This window comes from Trypanosoma cruzi, genomic scaffold (assembly GCF_000209065.1).
Source record: "Trypanosoma cruzi strain CL Brener 1047053516773 genomic scaffold, whole genome shotgun sequence".
NCBI classification, from domain to species: domain Eukaryota; phylum Euglenozoa; class Kinetoplastea; order Trypanosomatida; family Trypanosomatidae; genus Trypanosoma; species Trypanosoma cruzi.
Genome location: NW_001849492.1, coordinates 25,214 through 26,677, shown reverse-complemented (window position 1 = coordinate 26,677; position 1,464 = coordinate 25,214). Strand labels below are relative to the sequence as shown.

The 1,464-nt window shown below is 44.7% G+C and overlaps 1 protein-coding gene across 1 annotated transcript, besides 3 other annotated features; it reads right to left on the bottom strand.

Moving 5' to 3' along the window:
* Positions 1–1,348, bottom strand: Tc00.1047053468005.9 (pumilio/PUF RNA binding protein 3, putative; the record flags this gene model as incomplete). Its single annotated transcript, XM_797230.1, has 1 exon — positions 1–1,348. A coding segment is annotated over one exon (1,348 nt), but the record flags the coding sequence as incomplete, so codon positions are not given.
* Positions 1–1,464: a sequence feature (haploid, Esmeraldo-like haplotype).
* Positions 1,387–1,417: a microsatellite.
* Positions 1,421–1,464: a sequence feature (A-rich).

The following is a 1,464-nucleotide window of genomic DNA, read 5'->3' as shown; positions in this document are numbered from 1 at the left end:
TTTCCACGTACATCTCTTGGACAGGCTGCGATGCGCCACGTAACACTTTCTCTATCACGTTGGAGCTGAATTTATTCATGCAAAGTTGAACTAAATGTGGAAGAAATGCAATTGCAATCGTGTCAGTTGTTTTACTATCGTTAGACTCCAAAACGTATTGCAAGACATAGTTTCCAAAAGGATCCTCCGCAATCTGCAAGCAGCAGCGCAGTATTTGATTTACTAGAGTTGCCCTTTGTGAACAAGACGCATACTCAAGACACCGCTGAAGAACACAACATCCCTGCTTATTTTTGGCAATGGAAATGCAGTCCGATCCCACCGCAGCGTAAATAAATTCCTTATCCGCGTGACTGAAGCGTTGCAGCACTTTTTGAATGACATGATTTCCATGGGCATCCTTAACCAATCGAACAACATCCTTTGACAAAGCCTCCCGCAGAATATCCATTTCTTCACGTGAGGCAATGGTTTCAACCATTTTCTGCACGCTGAATGTCCCATGCGGTGTGAGCGCAATGGATATAATTTTTGGAGCAGCAACACATGCCACCTTGTAACGCACATCCTGAGGCATCATGTCAAAGAGCTTTTGAATAAGAAAATTAGCGTATTGATCTATCATCAACTCCGCTACATGTGGGACAACTTCGTTCATAATGATACGGACAAATTCTCCATCTCCGTTTGACCCTCCTAATAGACGTTGAAGAAATCGACATCCATGTTGATCCTTTGCTATCTCATACACAGAACCTCGCAACCCCTCCGGGGTGATGTTGCCGCTATACCCACGCACTGCAACGTGTGAATGATGCGGATTAACGGCATGACCATTCCATTCCATATGGTGAGCAGCACCCCTGTCTTTCTCTCTAATTGCAACATCATCCATCGGTATGATCATATGTAGGTTGCTATTCTCAGGAACATTTGTCTGCGATACTTGTGTGGGTGTTACCCCCCGCTTTCCCATTGGCGATGAGGCGGCGTACGAGGCGGTCGCGGCCATATTCTTTGGTGACGGTTCAAAAGGTGGCGCATCAACTCGCATCATACTCGGTTGAGAAGAATTTGCGACTTGAGGCTGACTAAATAGGCCGTTTGGGATGGAAAAACTAACAGGCGTGTGGGTACGCTTCCATGAAACATTAGAACTGTGCTTGTGCCCGTTAAGTGGCGTGCTTTCGGTAGAATTCATGGAAGGTGTCGCAAAAACCTGCGAGCTCTTCGTATAGACGCCTATCGGCTTGGCCGTCTTGTCGTCATCACCGTTCAACCCGCCTTGAAGAACTCCCGAAAATTTCACTTCAGTGCTTTTATACTCGTCCTCGTGCACGGTCCACATCGACTGTGCGAACGTGAAAAGAAAGGAACAGAGTACGGAAATAAATAACTAAATAAATAAATAAATAAAATTAAGACAAAAAAAAAAAGAGAAACAACTAAAAAAAAAGGAAAAAA